This window comes from Protopterus annectens, chromosome 4.part0 (genome assembly GCF_019279795.1).
Source record: "Protopterus annectens isolate FY-2018-M chromosome 4.part0, PAN1.0, whole genome shotgun sequence".
Lineage (NCBI taxonomy): Eukaryota > Metazoa > Chordata > Ceratodontiformes > Protopteridae > Protopterus > Protopterus annectens.
In genome coordinates, this window is record NC_056733.1 from 197,840,919 (window position 1) to 197,858,522 (window position 17,604).

General features: G+C 43.6%; 1 protein-coding gene across 1 annotated transcript in view; it reads left to right on the plus strand.

The window, feature by feature from the left end:
- The window catches only part of P4HB (prolyl 4-hydroxylase subunit beta), a 366,012-nt gene that overhangs the window by 276,224 nt on the left and 72,184 nt on the right, over positions 1-17,604 (plus strand). The window contains exon 10 of the mRNA XM_044068198.1: positions 14,489-14,572. Within this exon, the coding sequence (XP_043924133.1) occupies positions 14,489-14,572 (84 nt within the window). The remainder of the gene's footprint in view (positions 1-14,488; positions 14,573-17,604) is intronic.

A 17,604-nucleotide genomic window follows, 5' to 3' on the forward strand; every position in this document is an offset into this window, starting at 1 on the left:
GAAATGGGGAGTGCCACAAATAGATCTATTCGCATCCCCACTCAATCACCAGCTGAAAAAATTCTGCACAAGGACATAAAACCCACTTGCATGGAAGGTGGACTCTCTCCTTCAGTTGGAAAGGCCTGACAGCATATGCATTTCCACCTCTTCCTTTGATGCACAAGGTACTACTGAAAATCAGAGAGGAATGCCCAAGGATAATCCTGATAGCTCCGAATTGGCCAAGACAACACTGGTATCCATTGCTGAGGAGCATGTCTCGGGGGAGAATGTGGTCAATACCCCTGATGCCTTTGATGTTAACTCAGAACAACTACAACATCATGCACCCAAACCTAAAAACCTTGCAACTGACTGCCTGGAACATCACATAGCAGCATCTAACCCAGACCTATCCCAAAGGGTTAAAGGCATTATCCTTGAAGCATGCAGACCTTCAACAAGAAGGAACTATGCAGGAAAATGGAAAAGGTTTGTCATTTGGAGTGCTGAAAGAGGAAAAGATGTCGAACATAGATATTGCTAACATCCTGGAGTACTTGGCAGAGCTTCTACATACAGGCCTGTCCTATTCCTCCAAGATACATGCATCAGCTATTTCAGCAGAGTACAGCTTCAATCCACCTGTCTTTTCGCATCCTCTACTCAGGCAGTTCCTCAGAGGGATCAAGAATGTAAAACCTCCTAGGAAACCACCATTGCCAGCATGGGACTTTAACTTTGTGCTAAAAAAATTAACACTCCCTCCATTTGAACCAGCAGCAACAGCAGATCTTCAACACCTATCATGGAAAACTGCTTTCCTACTGGCAATTACTTCAGCAAGGAGGGTTTCGGAACTACAGGCCTTAATGGCAGTACAACCCTTCCTAATCTTCCATCAAGATAGGGTGTCCATGAGAACTAATCCTACATTTATGCCTAAGGTGATGTCCTTCATGGATGCATCTGCAGTCATAACTGGGTTGTCCTGTCGTCAGGCAGCCCTTCAGTCGGCCGGATTCCAAAGTCCGGGTCCGGCTTCGGCTGATGTCGCACTTCACCCGACGTCATCTCTGTTGGTCCTCTGGTATAAAGGCATCAGCCGACGCCATTTTCCTCAGTCTTTCTTGCCGCGTGGCGCCCGAAGCAGAAGCTGTTCGCAAGTGCCGGTCGGTCGGATCCAGAGATTACTTCTACCGAATACTACTTCGAAGACTTCTAAAGCTAAGTACCCCGTTGGGGACTCTTTCTTGCCTCAGCCGATGTCAGAAAAAGTTAATAATTGTTTAACCTGTGGGAAACAAATACCTCATAAAGATTTCCACTCTTACTGTCTGCCTTGTTTAGGCCCAGCCCACGACGTAGCAGCCTGTTCGGCCTGTGCTTCTTTCAACCGGCCGAACGCTTAGGCGTCGGTCGGAGTTTGCTGAACAGTTTTTCGGTTCTGATTTTGCGTACATTATGCCGTCGGATCCTCCGACTACCCAATCTGCCAAAAAACGCAAAGATAAAGACCGACACTCGCGGTCCGCGGTTTCGGCTGAAACCATGGTTAAGCAAACCGCAAGTGTCTCGGTTTCGGCCGAAACCGAGAAAACTGATCAAAGTACAGCTGAATCTATCTCTACAACTGAGACCCCTGCTACCATTCTTGAATCGGCCTCAGAAATTATACCCACTACGGTGGTTGCCACTGACTTATCAGACACCATTCCCTTGGATGTCTCTACCCCAGCACGACAGTGGCAAGGTAACAACAGAGGCACAGACACAACCACTGCCACCACATCAACACAACCACAGTGACTTAATCCTAAATCCGCCTACCAGGGAACAAATAGCAGCTCTTCTAGGCGGAAAGTTAACCTTATTTTCAAAAAACTGGCACTATATAACAAAAGACAAGTGGATTTTACAAACCATAGATCAAGGATACCGGTTCCACTTCCACACTTTACCAATCAAAAGAGGAATGCCAAATCTACCTCCAAATCAAAAAACAGAGGCTCTACAACAGATAATGCAGTTAGCAAACATGAGAGCTGTGGAAAAAGTGCCAACTGCAGAGCAAGGAAAGGGGTTCTACTCAAGACTATTCCTAGTTCCAAGAAAGGAAAAAGTTGGAGACCAATTCTCGACCTGTCCGCCTTAAATACATACATCATTGTCCCAAAATTCAAAATGCTGACCCTACAGCAACTTCTTCCCATGCTGGGCAAGGAGTGTTGGCTGGTAACTCTAGATCTCAAGGAGGCATACCTGCACGTCCCCATTCGACCAATCTGCAGAAGATACCTCAGATTTCTTGCAGGATCAGAGCACTATCAATTCTCAGCATTGCCCTTTGGCTTATCTACTGCCCAGAGTATTCACAAAATGCCTGGCATCAGTAATTGCCCATTGCAGACTACAGGAATACAAATTTACCCATACCTGGACGACTGCCTGCTACAAGGGACAACAAAAGCAAGCTGACAACAGATTTACAAAGGGTCATCTACTTGCTACAAGCACTGGGATACACAGTCAATCTACAAAAGTCAAGGCTGATACCATCCCAAACAAGGACATTCTTGGGCGGAATTGGACACAGTAAAACAAATGGCATTCCTAACTGCAGAAAACAAAAGAACTCCCTCTTTACTTCTTGGCACTAACAAAGCTGAACAAGTTAACAGCAAGAAAAGTACTGCAGGCCTTGGGCTTCATGGCATCATGCATAATCCTGGTCCCACTTGCCAGACTACATATGAGAAAACTACAGTGGTACCTAAAGAATTTATGGTCCCAACACAGTCACAGCCTAGAAACAGAAATCCCACTAATTACATGCTTAAAACAGGAGTTCCTATGGTGGGCTCAGGCATGCCAGACAAACCCAGGCCTACCCTTTCGCAGATGTCAAGCAAGCCAGACCATCACAACAGACGCTTCAGACCTAGGATGGGGGGCCCACATGCTGGACAAATGCGTGCAAGGATTGTGGACACAGGATCAACTTCACCTGCACATCAACCTAAAAGAAATGCTGGCAGTAAAACTGGCAATCCAAAGGTTCAGACCATTTCTCAGAGGGCCAGTTGATAAGGACAGACAACAGCACAGTCATGTGGTACATCAACAAGCAGGGAGGCACTCATTCATACCCCCTATGCAGAATGACTTTGGAGCTGTGGAACCGGGCACTCAGCTACAACATCCAGTTACAGGCAATGTTTGTACCGGGAAAAGAAAATATTCTAGCAGACATATTGAGCAGAACCACATCGGATGCCCACGAATGGAAACTGCACCCGGACATTTTCAAGACCATCTCAAAGAAATGGGGAATGCCTCAGATAGACCTATTTGCATCACCTCTCAATCACCAGCTCAAAAAATTCTGCACAAGGACATTACACCCACTGGCATGGAAAGTGGATTCGCTCTCCTTCAGCTGGAAAGGCCTGACAGCATATGCATTCCCACCTCTTCCCTTGATACACAAAGTATTACTAAAAATCAAGGAAGAACGTCCAAGGATAATCCTGATAGCTCCAAACTGGCCAAGACAACACTGGTACCCACTGCTGAGGAGCATGTCTCAGAACAATATGTGGCCAATACCCTGATGCCTTTGATGCTAACTCAGAACAACTACCGCATCATACATCCAAACGTAAAAGCGTTGCAACTGACTGCATGGAACATCACATAGCAACAGCTAACCCAGAACTTTCTCAAAGAGTTAAAGACATTATTCTTGAAGCACGCAGACCTTCAACAAGAAGGAACTATGCTGGAAAATGGAAAAGGTTTGTCATTTGGAGTACTGAAAGAGGAAAAGATGTGTCAAACATAGATATGCCTAACATTCTAGAGTATCTGGCCGAACTTCTTCATTCAGGCTTGTCCTACTCCTCCATCAAGATACATGCATCAGCTATTTCAGCAGAATACAGCTTTGATCCACCTGTTTTTTCGCACCCTTTGCTCAGGCAGTTCCTCAGAGGAATCAAGAATGTAAAACCTCCAAGGAAGCCACCTTTGCCAGCTTGGGACTTAAACTTTGTGCTACACTATCACCCTTTGAACCAGCAGCAACAGCAGACCTACAACACCTGTCATGGAAAACTGCTTTCCTACTGGCAATTACTTCAGCAAGGAGGGTTTCAGAGCTACAGGCCTTAATGGCAGTGCAACCCTTCCTAATCTTCCACCAAGATAGAGTGTCCATGAGGACTAATCCTACATTTATGCCTAAGGTGGTATCCAGAGTGTCTTTAAACCAGGCAATCCACCTACCTACCTTCTTTCCCAACCCACAAAACAGAGGGGAAAGAATACTGCATACCTTGGATGTACATAGACAGCTACGCTACTACTTGGACAGAACAAAAAATAGCAGAAAGACTGACCAACTTTTGTAGCCTATGCAACAGGAAGGGAAGGAAAAGCTATTTCCAAACAGACAATCTCCAAATGGATAGGAAATTGCATACGATTCTGTTACTCCTTCCATGGAAAACCAATTCCACAGAACATAAGACCTCATTCTACAAGGGCAACAGCCACTACCACAGCCTTCTTACGAGGAGTGGCAACCAAAGACATTATTGAGGCGGCTACTTGGACCTCCGTGCATACATTTGCCAAGCATTATAACTTACCTCTATATTCCAGATCCCGAGCAGGGTTTGCCACTGCTGTACTGCAAGGGATCCTAAACACACCATAATCTAGTTTTATCCTCCTCCCTAGTTGGCTATGGTATTCTACCCAGTTGTTATGACTGCAGATGCATCCATGAAGGACATAGTACAGTTTTGTACCTACCATAAATGTAGATGTCCGAACTGGATAGCATCTGCAGTCAGGATTACCCTCCCTCCTTCCCCTCTGTGGTACTCCTAGGGTATTTTACCCTCCTAATAGCTAGCTGGTGGGGGGGAGTCTTTTATGGTGTATTTGTTTGTATATATGTACATACATGCTTATTTTTGTGTTTACCTCTATCTTTTTGGAAACATTGGCATCTATCCAAATTTTAACCTCCAGGAGGGCTACTGGCATCTGGGGCAAGAAACAGAGGAAAATGGCGTCGGCTGATGCCTTTATACCCGAGGACCAACAGAGATGACGTCGGGTGAAGTGCGACATCAGCCGAAGCCGGACCCGGACTTTGGAATCCGGCCGACTGAAGGGCTGCCTGACGACAGGACAACCCAGTTGTTATGACTGCAGATGCTATCCAGTTCGGACATCTACATTTATGGTAGGTACAAAACTGTACTGTATCCAGAGTGTCTTTAAACCAGGCAATCCACCTACCTACCTTCTTTCCCAACCCACAGAACAGGGGGGAAAGACTGCTGCATACCTTGGATGTACATAGACAGTTATGCTACTACCTGGACAGAACCAAAGGTAACAGAAAAACTGACCAGCTTTTAGTAGCCTATGCAACAGGAAGGGAAGGAAAAGCAATTTCCAAACAGACAATCTCTAAATGGATAGGAAATTGCATAAGATTCTGTTACTCCTACCATGGAAAACCAATTCCACAGAACATAAGACCTCATTCTACAAGGGCAACAGCCACTACCACAGCCTTCTTACGAGGAGTGGCAACCAAGGACATTATTGAGGCGGCTACTTGGACCTCCGTGCATACATTTGCCAAGCATTATAATCTACCTCTATACTCTAGATCCCGAGCAGGGTTTGCCACTGCTGTACTGCAAGGGATCCTAACTACACCATAATTTTTTCTTCCTCCACCCCTAGTTTGGCTATGGTATTCTACCCATTTGTTATGACTGCAGATGCATCCTTGAAGGACATAGTACAGTTTTGTACCTACCATAAATGTAGATGTCCGAACAGGATAGCATCTGCAGTCAGGATTACCCACCCTCCTTCCCCTCTGTGGTACTCCTAGGGTATTTACCCTCCTAATAGCTAGCTAGGGGGGAGTCTCTTATGGTGTATTTGTTTGTATATATGTACATACATGCTTATTTTTTGTGTTTGCCTTCTACTTTTTTGGAAACATTGGCATTTATCCAAAATTTAGCTTTCCAAGAGGGCAACTGGCATCTGGGGCAAGAAACACTGAGGAAAATGGCGTCGGCTGATGCCTTTATACCCGAAGACCAGCAGAGATGACGTCGGGTGAAGTGCGACATCAGCCGAAGCCGGACCCAGACTTTGGAATCCGGCCGACCGAAGGGCTGCCTGACGACAGGACAACCCTATTTGTTATGACTGCAGATGCTATCCTGTTCGGACATCTACATTTATGGTAGGTACAAAACTGTACTTTTTGTACCTACCATAAATGTAGATGTTAGTGCTAATATAGCTGCAGTACAGGTTTCCCTCCCTCCTTCCCCTCTTGGTAAAGGCCTAGTGGCCAACACCTCCTCATACAACCTAATTTGGGTTATCCTTCTATGGTGTATTTGCTTGCAACTACTGATTTTTGATTATATTGCATTGCTTGACTATATTGACTATATATTTATATAATTTATGTATTGCCTTCCTTCTGGGGCCACCTGACATCTGGGGCAAGAAAGACTGAAGAATATGGCGTCGGCTGTGTCTTCTATACCCCTGTCGCACTGACGTCAGGAAAGAAAGCGACGACAACCGACGCCGGACCTAGACTTTAGAATTCGGCCGACCAAGGACCCGCCTGACGGCAGAAAACCCATCTGTGATCACTGCAGCTGTATTAGCACTCTAACATCTACATTTATGGTAGGTACAAAACTGTACTTTCTCTAATACTTGTGCGAATTGCTGGATGCTGGTTTACCTTACTCTTCAGTAAAAGTACACCTGTCAACTATTTCTAAATCTACCTCTAACTTTAGCCTCAAGATTTGAGGCTAAACCATTCTTAAAAGGTATCCCTCACATGAGACACCAGGAAACCTCTTCCACTCCCCTGGGACCTTTTATATTGGAGAAACTGACTAGCCCCTTTTGAGCTTAGCAGTCTCTGCTTCCTTGAAATACTGCTCTTGGAAAACATTTGCTGCTTGCACTGACCTCAGCCAGAAGAGGTTGTGAACTCAAGGCCCTTTAAGGCTTCTTTTTTGGTGTTCCACAGAGGCAACCCTTCCTTTATGCCTAAAGTGGTAAATGAGTTGTCCCTGAACCAGTCCATTCATTTACCTACCTTTTCTCTTCACCACAAATCTCTGCAGAGGATTCTGCACATTGTGGCTCTGCACAGACAGCTTAGGTTCTACTTAACAGAACATCAGGAATTCTGACCAGTTTCTCTCTTTTCACCCAAGAGCTTTAGGACTTCCTCTCTAAACACACCATTTCCAGCGGATCTCCCAAGCAGTTTAATTCTGCTATGAGCACCATGGAAAGCCTCCATTCTCCTGTTAAGTCAAACTCTGCCAGGGAGGTTACTTCTGATGCCTCCATCAAAGGATTGGACACCAGCTCCATTTTGGAGGCAGCTAGCTGGTCTTCAGTCCATACTTTCACCAAACATTACAAGCTGGGCAGCACTTCCAAATCTAGGGCAGGGTTTGCCAGGACTGTTCTCCATGGTTTTATGGAGAGCTCCACTGCTCTTACCACCTCCCTTTCCCCATGAGCTTTGTTATTTTCTCTCTGATGTAAAGAATATTGCAACAAAGTAATAGAAGGACGTAGATTAGTTGTGTAAAATCTTAACATAGTGATGGTTGTCCTTTTCTCCCTTGCTGTATTCAATCCCTCCCTCCTTTCCCCTGACTTAGTTCTTCATTGGATGTACTTTGATTTCCATTTTTCTAGTAAGCCAAGTCTAAACCAACTGTACTAGAACCAGTGAAATATAGTAACAGAGAAAAGAACTGGAAGTGGGATCTTTAATTGCCTAGAAAAAATGGGATTTGTGGTAATACATGGAGAAAAATGTTTAGGAGGAGGAATGAGGTTTTGGGGAAGGCAGGAATTTAATGAGCTGTGCAATGTTCAGTTAACAGTGACTGTATTGAAAACCTGGAGAATTCGAACCATTCTTAGGGAGCCTGAAAATGTGATGTATATTTACAACTGAAAATGTCAATGTAGTTTGTTTTCATTTATATAAAATTTATGACTGCTTATGTCATAATTGATAATTCAGAAAAAGTGCATAGGCTGGATTTGTCTGCGCCTCCCTCAAGGGTATTCATAGGTTGGTACTAGGCTATCAGCCCTAGGGCCTGTACAAGCCTAGCCATAACAATTCCCTGGCTATTTCTTCCCACAGTATTTACTTCCCTGGACCCCTGTCTAGCAGGGTGACTGACGTGATTCCCGGGGTGAATTTCCTATCTCCCATCCCATCATCAAGGTTCTTTTTGAAGAGGGCACAAAGAGGTGCTGTGCTTGACATGTATGGGCAGTCTATTCCAGAGTCTGAGGAGCTCTCCGGGTCAGGAACCTATCCCTCCAGCATGTTTTGTTCATTGTGATGACAAGGTTTAGATCCGTGGAGCGTGAGTCTCTGAGGGATTGGGATTTTTTTGTGTAGCTTGTCCAACAGCTCTGGGTTTGACATGGACTTGTATGTTAAGCGGAGATCGCCTCTGAGTAGACGATATGTGACAGAGTGTAGGTGGAGTCCTTTTTAGACTTTCAGCATAGGGCATCTGCTTTAGGCCTGTGATTCTTTTAGTGAGGCATATCTGCGGCCTTTCCAGTTGTTGCAGATGTCTTGAGAGGTACATACCAGATGGGGAGTTGTATTCTATAATGGACAAGACTTCAGACTGAAAAATTTAACATAACTTGCTCTTGAGCTTGTTTTAAAATTAAGGAGCTTACAAAGATGAAGCGAGCAGGGGCACAGCCCAACATTTTTATCAACCTTTCCAATGTATTTTACTTAGTGTTTTTTTAATTTAATTAATGCATTCTGACTCAATGTACTTTTAATCAACACTTTTGCATTTTATATTTTTATAACCTTCTTTGTAATTTGCCCTTCACTAATTTATCAAATAATGTTACCTTCCACTATTTTAAGCCATTTTTAAGGTTATTTATATTTGAGTTAACTTTACACAGTGTTCAAGTTTGGTACATTTTCAATTCTTGTAATGAATTTTGCTAGTATAACGTGTTTTAGTTTGGTGAGTTGTCTATTTCTGGTAGGGATAAGCTGCACCTTTTAGTTTAATGATGTGCGTCTACTTTATTTAAATATGGCAAGTTGTTAAATTTTTCAGTCTGAAGAAGTCTTGCCCACTGAGGCAAGACAAAAGCGCCAACTTGGATTGTATGTTCGTGTTTTTTTTTTTTTTTTTTTTTTGCAATAAACCTGGTTACTTGTTTGGATTCTACCTGCTGCTTGTGGACTTGAGTTTTTTGCAGTCTTTCTCTTTTACTTTCTCTTTTACGAGTTTGTCATTGTATTCTATAGTGGATCTACTGAGGGATGAGTACAGTGGGACAATGACCTCCTTTTTTCTGGATGAAAAGCCCTTGGTGATGGTGTGCCACATAGGATTTCCTGATTGACTGTTGCGGCAATGTGGTTATCGAAGGCGAGACCACTGTCCACCTGTGTCCCTAAGTCTCATCACACTTTTTTGATGTTTAGTGTACTGCCACCTATGTGGTAATTCACGGGTACATGTTTTTTCCCAAAGGGGATAACTGTACATTTCTTGACATTGAGCTTGAGCCCATGGCTCTGGCACTAAGCATCTGTTTCTGTAAGGCCCTTTTGTAGAATATCCACATCATTTGGGGATTCACTAATGGCTCCCAGTTTGCAGTCATCTGCGAACTGTTAGCCAGAGTCCCTTAGTGTTGGCCTGTACTTCAGCGAAGTAGATGCCAAACAAGAGCGGTCCCAGGACTGAACCCTGAGGTACTCCAATTGTCACTTGTCTGGAGCTGGATTTGGAGTTGGCTACTTTTACAGTGTGGGTTCGGTCAGTAAGCCAGTTGGCAACCCAAAGAGTGACTTTGGGATTAATGTCCAACTTAGAAAGTTTATCTATGATTCCAGAGTGGGGGGTGGTGTCGAAGGCCTTGGCGAGGTCCAGATGGGCTTTGTGGACCACCTTACCCTTGTCCACGGCTCTGTAGACTGATTGAAGTCAGTCAGGTTCAGGAGACATGATCGGCCCTTCACGAACCCAAACTGCATGGGGTCTCAAGTCCTCTTTCAACCAGTGACCAATAACCCTACCTGGACAAGGCCAGGTTTGGCAGTCATCTGTGTGGTAGTGACTGCAGCAGTGATACCTGCAAATATTAGTACAGTTGTGTGTGTAACTGCAGATGTTACTATAGTCATTGTTGCAATTGTCTACCTCTCTCTTAACTACGTTTGAGCCATGAGAGGACAGAGTGGTATCTGTATACTTTTTCCCTTGCTGCCATCCTTTAGTTCAGGTTCCCTAAGTAGGGCTCGAGTTCGCCAGGCCACAGGCTGCATTCCTGGGGCAATTCATGCTTTTGTAGCCTTTAATGTAGACATGCTCTGTGAGGGTCAAGACAGAAATAGGCTGGATGGATGCCATCTCCATATCAGTTAAGTAACAGCCAAGTTGAGGCAGTGCTAGCCCTGCCATGGAGGAAGCTTGCCAAGATCCGAAAAAAGTCCGTCTGACACTACATGTAGCAGAGATGTCTTTGGCTATCCTTAATCACTATTATAGTACTCCTTACTTTCCTGCTCAGGGGTAGCTCTACTTCCGGCACGCATACCAGAGCCTTGGTTTTTCCATGTATAGTATGTCAGACCTGTGTCCTACATCCAATAGGTTGAGCTACATAAGTGACATACAAGCGTAAAACCCTCAGCTTCCTTTGTCACCAGTCTGAATGCAGTTTCTTTTTGTTGTGTAGGTTATATGCTTTGGTTCAGACTACTGAGCCATTGGGCAGATAAGTATGTTTAGGAATTCTTTTCCTTAGCTGTGTTTTGTTGTAGGTACACATACAGAAAACTGTGATTGTGGGAGACTCCCCATAAGGACAGACACCAAGTATTCTATTTGCTAGGTTTTCATCCCCAAGACCCTGTGCAGCAATGTTTCCTCTTAGTCGAATGTGAAAGTCAGCACCTGAAGCTTCTTGCCTAAGGAACAATGTCCTCAGAATCTTTCCACCAAGATGTCCAGCTTTCTTTAAAGAAGTCGAAGAAATTACAACTTAGACTTCTGCCATCTGGCATAAGTACACTAGAGAAGTGCAAGACCTTCCATGTCATTACTTTCCTCTTCCTCTCTGCCAGATTCCTCTCTCTAAAATTCTGTCCTTTCTGCATCTTCCTCAGCTGATCAGTTATCTGCTTTACTATTTAGTCTTTATACAGCCCCAAGGGTGTTTGCCAAATGTCTAGCCCCTACCATAGCTCTTTGCAAACTTCATGGCATTCAGACTTTCCTTATCTGGGGGCCCTTCTCATGCATGCCCCTTCCCAGTAGGCTATTCTATAGGACTTGGAGTTCACAATGCACCTGCTTTGCAGTGTAAGAATCTGTCTAAATCTAAAGTCAGTTTTGACACCTTCAATCAGGTTTTCTTAGGTTGTGGAATTCAGACTTTTACTATGACTGTTTGTTTTTCTTCTTACTAACAAAGTCCTTTCTTTGACAACTTTATTTCAGTCCCTGCTTTCCTTGCAAGAAACCTCCACAAGAGTTTAAGAGCTCTGAGGTTCGTGACATCCATTTTATCCCTATGATTCCATTTGCCAGACTCCATATGAGGAAGTTCCAGTGGTATCTGAAGGCAATTTGGCTTCAACATTGCCATACTCTGGACTTCAGATTCCTCTTTCCTTGTCTAAGAAAGGATTGATTTTTGGATAAAACCAGATGTCCCTAAATCCAGGCCTTCCATTTCTGGTTCCTCTGTCCTCTCTAGATCTGTATATAGATGCTTTAGAGCTAATCTGAGGGGCTTATTCCAACATCACAGTCCAGGGATTTTTATTTGCTCAGGAGACGACCAAACACATAATCGTCAAGGAAATGAAAGCCTTTATTTTTTTAGCTTTCAGGCCCTGCATTCCCTGGGGTCTCCAGATCTCCCCTCAGCATGTACCACAACACTGATGTGGGGTACATAAATGGAGAGGGGCCAAGTATTGGTACCTTTGCAGACTAGCCGTGATAGTATGGGACTTGGCCATTCAACACCATTTGATTCTTCAGGCAGTATATATATTCCCTCAGAAAAGAATGTAGTGGCAGATACTGGGCAGATCCAGGGTATATCTTCACGAGTGGATATTGCATAGGGGAGATTTTCCTGGTCAGATATCTACCTGAGGCATACTTCATTGATGGACATTTTGCCTCTGCTCAGAATGGACAAGCTTCTCTACCAGAGTGGAAAGTCCACATGCACTCTGGCTTGGATGTACCTGTACCATTTCCCCCTTCATGCGTTGCCAAAGGTTCTTCAGGATTGTTAAACACAAAATCTTGTTGATGACTCCCTTTTGGCCTACACATTGGCCTTCCCCCTTCTTTCACCTGGTCAGAGGCAATCACAAGTTATCCCAGAGGATAGATCTCACACAGGACAAAGGGTTCTCTCATTTGCTCTCATCTTACCTTACAACTCGTCCTTATTTCTTTCTGGCACCATTTCTCTGAAGACGTGCTTCAGGTTTTACCAGAAGCAAGAAAGCCTACTTCTAGAAATGATATAGCTAAATGAAATTTTTTTTTCTGTTTGCTGTCACAACAGTGATCAGGGACCTCTCTGTTCAGAGATTTTTTGCCATTCTGTCCGAGTTGCTCTGTTCTGGTCTGGCTCTGTCAGCCATATTCCTGTCTGCTGCTAGATCCACCATTTTCTTCTAGATTTGGGGTAATTTTCTAAAAGGTGTCCTTATATGGCTTCCAAGAAAACCCATCCCTCCTCCATGGGACCTGAACTATATTCTTAAAGCTGACCCAGACACCTTTTTGAAACAACGTCCTCTTCCACTTTGAAGTTGTGTGCCTGGAAAATTGTCTTGTTGGTGGATCTTACTTAGCCAAAAGTATCTGAACTTCAGGCTTTTATGGCGATCCCTCCTTAGTTTTCCACAGAGACAAGGTTGTCAATGAATTGAACTGTCTTCTCTCTCTCCCCCTTCTCAAAAATAAGAGAATTCTCAGTTCTTCGGATTTGCATAGACTGCTCGGGTATTACTTAGACAAAACTTCTTTCCAGGACAAGACATTAGGTTTGATAGCTTCCAAGCAAACCATTTCTTGGATTTTTAAAGCTATTTCCTCATGGTTGAGCTCCTTCTAAGGATTTAGGGGTTGTGATGCTAGATCCATTGTGGAAGCTGCTGCCTGGTTGTCTGTGCATACTTTACTAGGCTTTATCGGTTGGATATGCTTTCAAGGGCCAAAGCAGGTTTTGCTAGGTCCATCCTCCATGTTTTTGGAGGGCTCCTCAGTTTCTTCCTCCTCTCATTCTCTTCAGTAGCATTAGTACTCTACCAGTAGTAAGGAATACTTACAGCAGTGATAAAGGAAGGGCGTATCTTGTGTACTCCATCCATCCCTCCTTCCCCTGAAGTCTTTGTTCCTCTGACCAAGGGGATTTTTCATTTTTCTTGATGTATGCGTGCCATGTTCTTTTGTGCCTAGTCTACTGCTGTTTTTCTTCTGGGGCAGTTAGGTTTTGAGGATTTTGTGCTTGTATGTCACTTCTGTATCTCATCTTTCATAGAACATGTATGGCATACAGTGCGTGGAAGGGCCCAGGCTTTGGTATGCTACTTGGATGTACAGCAACCCTTGTTAGGATATCCCAATAGCAAATTTTGCTACAGTGAGAAAGCAGTAAAAGAACTTCACACAGAATAGATGTCCAGCTGTACTTACTGCAATGCACTGAATGCACTAAAACATGCAGTCTTGGTAAGTTGCTTACAGAGCTGTACTTAGATTGTGTGTAGTAACAAAGGAAGCGTTTGACACTTTAGCATGTTACTACCAATCCTGTAGCACAGTAGATCCTGCAAACTCTGATTATATACATTATAAATAGAAATGCATCTCCCTTGCATCAGAGGGTGGCCTAATGGTTAAGGTGTTTGCTTTACAAGTTTGATTCTCACAAGGGATAACTGGCTAGGCTTACAATGGCTCGCAAGGGCAGTTAGCCTAGTACTAACCTATGAAATCTGTGTGTATTATATGATCTGTCATTGATTTTTGTTTTGGATGCCTGCAGTTTTAGATTAGTTACTGCCACAACACACTGAAGAAGCTGCAGTGATATAGTACATAGAAAAATACCAAGTCTTAGGTGGTGAGACAATTTTTGAATAATCCGTAACCTGTTAGTTTTAGTAGCCTTTGTAAGAACTTGCAGTTCTGTTTTGCTTGCTGTTCTGTAAGATGTAGCTCATCTGGCAGATGTATATTCATTCCCCACTGCAGTTCTTTTCCTTTGCTGTTTTTCAGATGCTGGTAAGTACATGCATGGTCTAATTTGACAGATGAATTTGGTTCTTTTTTTTTGCAAGCTCCTGATTGATTTTGTTTCGTCCCAGGTTGTTGACTATAATGGGGAACGAACACTGGAAGGCTTCACAAAATTCTTAGAGAGTGGAGGACAGGATGGTGCTGGAGATGATGTGAGTATTGTGCAAAACGATGTTCCACCTAAATATCAAATTATTAAATTTTATTTATCATTGAAATGTTAAACTTTCATTAAACTGTTAATCTAACAGTTTATAGTTCAGGACAAGCGTATGATTTTATTTTGGGTCTGTCTGTATTGTATTTTTTATTTGGTCAGTGAGAATGCCTATGTTGCATTAACTGATTGTATTAATGGTCTGTCGTCGTGCAGTGGCGGACTTGAGTACATGTCACAAGTGTAGTGGGAAAATGCATGTAGTTCTGTTGCACTCTGCAGCCACATGCTTCACTCTGAGATTTTCTGTTGTAGATGAAACTAGTTTTAAGAACTAGTGGCAGACATTTAAAGTTCTGACTTAATTTTTTTTGTTTTACTGGCCCTTTTGCCTGCAACATGTAAAATGCTAACTGCACAGCTGTTCAAAACTTTTTTTGTCTGCTGCCAGATTAGCAGAGTGCACGAGGGGGGTCAGACCCATTCCTCGTACTTAATAGTCTGAAATTTGTCAGATGGTTTTAAATTATTTATTTGCATAGTCTTTGCTTGAATTTTATTAGGTTCCCAGAATGCAGTGCATTAACCTGTACATTAAGATACTAAAGTAGAACATTCTTTTAGTTGAATGAATGGATGAATTATACAGTTAAAGGGGGAATGAGGGGATGTACCTGTCCTGAAAAGTGTGTTCTAATATTTTATTGAAAAAAAATGTACTTGTCTGGTTAGTCCTGTATTTAAAAATGAAAAGCATCAAAATTTCTGGAGCTGCTTTGCATTTCTGGAACAGCATCTGCTGCCTACGTGAGAAGCAGGACCTCAAGAATGATGCATGTGCAGCCAGTTATGTAATGCACCTTAAGACAAAGGAAAAGTTGGAGGCCTGCTAACCTCCAATGGTGTTGGCAATTTGAAGGTACTCTGCACAGAATTTGGCAGGGTGGTTTATCACCTCAGACTGCTGCTAGAGCATTGAAGATAAAGGAGATTGAAGCTAAGTTTGCCCTTGTGAGGACTTACTTTGCTTCTAGCTCCCTGTTGACTAGTAAGGGGTCAAATTTGCACCCATCTACAAATGAGGCCTTTCATATGTGGTGCTTTGGTGGGAGGGATTCTGCATAATCTCTTCATACTGGGGGTGGCTAGAGAATCATGCTTTCATTGTCTTGAACCTTTAAAGTTGCGAGTCTTATGGCACTCTGGGTAGAGGGTTTTACTTTCCACATTTCCACCTTCTGCCTGACTCCAGCAAAGCTCCCTTGCCCAGGCTTTAAAGGCCTTGTTAGGTCCTGTTAAGACCCCCAAGGCCTGCAAGACATACCCAAAATTTTTGATATAGAGATAGATAGATAGATAGATAGATAGATAGATAGATAGATAGATAGATATTGGAGTAGACTAGAAGTGCCTTTAATGACAAATGCATGCATGTTACATGTGCCTATCTTGTGGAAGCCTTCTGCATTCAGTTTTTGTAGATGTCCTATTCACTTGCTACATTATTCACTTGGGGTGCCATCTGGCAGGGATATCCCCTAACATTGGCCAGTGTACAAAAGACGTTCACCGCTGTAGGTTTGTGGCACATCTGGCATAGGCTGCAGCCGTATGTAGACCATATAGCAGATGTACTATCCTCAGAACTTTTCTGCCGTCGGTCAGAAAGCCAGCTACTGAACCCAGTATTGCAGTCTTTGTTTTCTCGGGTAAGTGCCCCATTGGGGATTTTTTTTTGTTCCTCTTTGTCATCCAGGAAAGGCAAGTGCCAGTGTGGAAGACTGATTCTACATAGAGGCAGCCATACCCAGTGTCTCTTCTGCCTAGGCCCCAACTACGACCATAGATCTAGTGTTTGTCAGTCGTTCGTTCCAAAGACCCTTAGAAGCAGGCTTAGTTCCTTAACTTTGTATTTGGAAAACCAACTTTTAACTTAACAAATGGAGGGTGCCCTGGGGTCCAATACTGAGCCACTGAAGCATAAGGTCAAAAACCACTAGGCCTACGCCTTCGGTTATACCTCTGCTGTCTGACGTCCCTCCAGAGTCGCTCGTTGATCCAGAGGTACATGGGATCTTTGGCCAAACCCATTTCTGAAGTTGCCTTGCCTTCAGCCACAAGTGCGTCACGAAGTTGAGCAGATGTCTGAATTACACGTCCAAGGGGAACCAAGGCCTGAATAAGTTGAGGACCCTAGTGGTGTTGGCTTGCAGCTCTGTATCTGAAGTCCTGGTGTCTGAGCCATCTGATTCTAGGCTAACATTTGGCCCTACAACCCTTCAAAAAAGTGTCTCCAGCTAAGAAAAAGCATAAGGCAAAACATTTGTCCACTACGAAGAGGCACATTCTGAATAGCAGGCCTTTTCTCAGTCTCTTCCAGGCCTTCATGACTCTTAAACGGACTTTAGTAGTTCTGCCTCCTTCCTCAGGCCCTCAGTCCTCCCAGAAAAGGGTTAGGGAGCCTAAATCATCAGAGGATTCCTCACCTTCAGAAGATGGATCTTTGGACTGCTCAACCCAGATACACTCACCTTTAGAAATGTGCATCACCTGAAGAGTAGTCTGTAGGTGCAGAGTCCCCCTTGGAAGAAATTTCCGTTGGGGAAACCATCTTGAAAATAGCAGAGCTTAAAGTAGGATATCGCCCAAATTTCAGGCGTACAAAAAAGGTGCTACCAATTGTTACAAACGGATTTACCTAGCTCTTCTACAGTTCTACCTGTTCATCCAGCATTTTTGGGTTTATTTACTAATGCCTGTCAAAATCCAAGCTGTCAGGCCCCTAGCACTGAGAAGCCTGATCATTTTTACAAGGTCCCTAAGGAGTGTAATTTTCTTTTCAGATGCCCTGCAGCAGACCTAGCAGATGTTCTTCGTGTTTCACTGTTGCAGTCATTACATTTGGGTAATCTGCTTGCAGGTTGCCTTCAGTCAGCCTGATTTAACAAAGTCTTGGGTCCTGCATCTGTTGCTGTCCCTTCTTCCATGACGTCAGTTCGTCAGGGGTATAAAACATGCAGCAGACGC